The 3871-nt window shown below is 44.3% G+C and overlaps 1 protein-coding gene across 1 annotated transcript in view; it reads right to left on the bottom strand.

Moving 5' to 3' along the window:
• Window positions 1–3574: 3574 nt before the first annotated feature.
• Window positions 3575–3871, bottom strand: part of prdm12b (PR domain containing 12b) — a 2697-nt gene continuing 2400 nt past the window's right edge. The window contains exon 3 of the mRNA XM_035658197.1: window positions 3575–3870. Within this exon, the coding sequence (XP_035514090.1) occupies window positions 3575–3870 (296 nt within the window). The remainder of the gene's footprint in view (window position 3871) is intronic.

Below are 3871 nucleotides of genomic sequence, written 5' to 3'. Positions count from 1 at the left end.
CGCCCCCCTCAGACTGTTAGGTGCCCCACGACTGTTAGTGCCGCCTACAGACTGCTGTTTAGTGCCCCTACAGACTGCTGTTAGTGCCTACATACTGCTGTTAGTGCCCCTACAGGCTGTTAAGTTGCCCCTACAGGCTGCTGGTTTACGTTCCCCCTACAGACTGCTGTTAGTGCCCCTAAGACTGCTGTTATGCCCGCCTACAAGATCGCTGTAGTGCCGTACAGGCTGTAGTGCGCCCTACAGGCTGTTAGTGCCCCTACAGACTGCTGTAGAAATAAAAAAAAAAAAACCTGCCCCTACAGAACTGCTGTTAGTGCCCCCTACAGACTGGTGTTAGGCCTCCTACAGGCTGTAGTGTTTCCTCCGTACAGGCTGCTGGTTAGTGCCGCTCTACAGGCTGGCTGTTAGTGCCCTCCTACAGGACTGCTGTTAGTGCCCCTACAGGACTGCTGTTAGTGCCCCCGTACAGATGCTGTTAGTGCCCTCTACAGGACTGCGTGTAGTGCCCCCCTACAGCATCTTTTAGTGCCGCCTTACAGGATTCTGCTGTTAGTTCCCCTACAGACTGTCTGTTAGTGCCCCTACATTGCGTTAGTGCCCTCGTACCAGGCTGTGTGCTCCTTACAGACTGTTGCTGTTAGTGCCTCCTACAGGCTGTTATGCCCTACAGGGCTGAGTTGTCCGCCGTACAGACTTGCTTTAGTTGCCCCTACAGGCTGTTGTTAGTGCCCCCTACAGATGCTGTTAGGCCCCTACAGACTGCGTTAGTGCCCCCCTACAATCTGCGTAGTGCCCCCTACAGACTTCTGTTAGTGCCCTTACAGGCTGATGTTAGTCCCTCCTACAGACGTCTGGTTTTAGTGCCTCCTATCAGGTCTGGCTGTTAGTGCCTACAGACTGCTGTTAGTGCCCGCTACAGTACTGCTGTTAGTGTCCCTACAGGCTGCTGGTTAGTGCCCCCTATCAGGACTGCTGTTTAGTGCCCCCACCAGACTGCCTGCTGTTAGTGCCCCTACAGGCTGCAGAGTTCATTACAGACACACGAACAACAAACAACACCTGTAGCTCAACATGTGAAGTTCATCCTGAAGGTGGCGCTAGAGGAAAGATCAAGTCTTGATACACTTAAAGCTCGTTCATTGTTTGTTTTTGGCTCTAGGGGGCAGCAGAGCAGCTAGTTCATGCTAACATTATAGAACATAGAACTGTGGTTGTCGTATATATATATATAATTAATATTATTCTGGCAGCCAGTAAGTTACAATGTGAAGATTCATGTTTATTTGAAATGTGCCAGTAAACGTGAACTGTCTGATGTAACTTTATATGAATGCAGTGTAGTATTAATAGACAAATACATGTAAAGTATAATATATACTGAACGTAATCTATGTTTAAATGTTATAACCAGCTGCATTAGAGCTGGTTTCACTCTTTATTTATTATTGGGTGGTTTAATTAACAATGCTGTGTTTTTTATATGCTCATTATAGGTGAAAGACTTGTACTTCCATACTCGTATAATGAGCGTATTTGTCACAGAAGTTAAAGGTTAAGTAATACTTTATTGGGAGTATATAAGCTCAAATACAATGTCCTTTATATAAGTCAACATAGCATACTTCATATACCAATACATGTGTCATAAATGACCTTGTACATATACATATACAGAGATAAAGTGACAGTTGAATTATATTCTGGGCATAAAGCACATCTCATGTTTATATTCACTATATATTTACAGACGGAGAATAAAAGGCCGACAAACAGCAGTCAGCTAAAGGGAGTCAAACATTCTTCATTTCATTATTTAACAACAGATTAATACAGAAAGAAATCAGGTAGAAACATTTACAAAGGTTAGAAATTTAGATTCTAATATTTTCTTTTTTTAACAGGTGAATCTGCCTGAGACCCAATTTGGGTTTCAACACATAATAATAATAATAATAACAATAAAGCCTATTTTAATAAGTGATGAGCTTTTTTAAAGGAATCTGATGAGCTTTTAGTAGATTAACTGATTGGTCAGTGAAGCTAAAGTAATCATTCACTCCTGCTAACATGTTAGCATCCAGCTAAAAACACTTAAAGTCCCAAAAGTTCTTTAATGTTTTATGTTTTATAACTTTATATTGTTTTTCATGTGTGCACAAGATTTAAAAAATATCTTTTGGGACTTTGTGCCATGCTAATGTGTTAGCATAGCTTTTACTAACGAGGTGTATTCTCAAGTTAAAGCATTTAGTGCTAAATTTAAGTTTTAGTCCACATAGTTTATTTTAAGTGTTAGCATGGAGCTAACTGTCACGCTACATTCAAATGCTTTTAAATTGAAAAAACGAAACTAATCAATAAAGAAAGTGTATGCTAAAGTGCTATCTTAGCGGCTACTATCAGTGTGCTCCATGCCTGAATGAGAGCTGACTGATTTATTTATGTGTCGGATTAAATGAATGTGGCTCACAGAAGTATTATTTGAGCTTCAGCATTGAGTCAGACGCCACATTAGCTGTGCGTCAACGTCGCTGCCTAATTGGAACGGGCAGAACAAATACAAGTAATTATAACGATTAGATTTCAAATATTTAAAGGTTGATGACATTGAGTTGACCGCGGTTATTTAATCTGAACATTAAAGTGCTTTAATCCAGATCGTATCCAGTGTCAGCCGGTAATAACTGTGGGTGTAAACTGACCAACGTGATGATCTACCACAAACTCAGAGGATTCCTCCGAAGCAGCCGCAGTGTTCCTCCGACTGCAGCGCCTCCTAGTGTCCAACACACACATTACAACAGCATGCAAACCAAAGCACGACATCATCATCGTCTCAGAGATACAGGAGGTATACGGACACGGTACGCTAACACTGTCCCATCATGCAACTGTTATATGTTAGTGTCTCTGTTAGTGTGTGTGTTCAGATAATGTACAAACGTCCTGTGATCAGTTTTGATTGATTACATATTGGAGTCCGTCATTTAGAAACCACAAGCTAGCAGCTGTTAATTATTACCCAGGTAGCCCAGAGCTCAGTCCAACAGTGCACTGCAGACGGTGCCAGACAGCGATGAGGAAACTGTTCATTGATCTGAAGTGTTTGGAAACATCTTTAATGTTCGGTTCCAACTGTAAGACTTGAAATATTTGTGCTGTAAATGTGCCAAATGTTCTGATCTGTGGTTCTGGTCCACAAGAAGAGGATGATCCTATTCTTAACAGACCTTTTCTACAGGAGATAGTCGGGTAAACACAGTTTCACAACAGCAGCCCCCTGATGGATCAGTATCAGTATCTCTGGATGACTCCTGTGTTTACCCTACTATTTCATGTCTGCTGTGAAGAAGGCTGACTGGAGCCAGTCTCTGAGCTCAACAGCAGAACTATTTGTGCAGCAGGTCAGAAAGCAGTCGGTTGATCCGTGTGGCTACCTGGGTCGGTTCCTCCACGAGGAGATTCACCCGTCAGGGAGCAGCTTTGTCCGAATATTTCAGCTTATTTATAATATATAAGTTAAAACATGTCTGTCTGTCTGTCTGTCTGTGTGTGTCTGTCTGTCCACCCTTCACAGCACCATGGTGGGTATGTGGTGAACCAGAGATGCCGGGTGAGGCATGGCGGTCAGCTGTGGTGGGTGAGGAGGAGGTGAGTGAGCTCCGTGAACCACCACGCTTCCCGCCGCGGCCCCAGCGTCTCCGGTGGGCCGGTGCCTGGCGCTCTTCTGGTGCGCCCGCAGGCCGGCCAGCTGCGAGTACGCCGACTGGCAGACGTGGCACTTGTAGGGCCGCTCGCCGGTGTGCAGCCGGACGTGGTTCCTCAGCGTGGACGACTGGCTGAAGCGGCGGTTGCAGAAGCGGCAGAC

The sequence above is a fragment of the Morone saxatilis genome, unplaced genomic scaffold, assembly GCF_004916995.1.
Source record: "Morone saxatilis isolate NCDOM2014 unplaced genomic scaffold, NCSU_SB_2.0 Contig16, whole genome shotgun sequence".
NCBI lineage: Eukaryota > Metazoa > Chordata > Actinopteri > Moronidae > Morone > Morone saxatilis.
The sequence above is the reverse complement of the archived record's forward strand: the minus strand, read 5'-3'. Positions and strand labels throughout refer to the sequence as shown.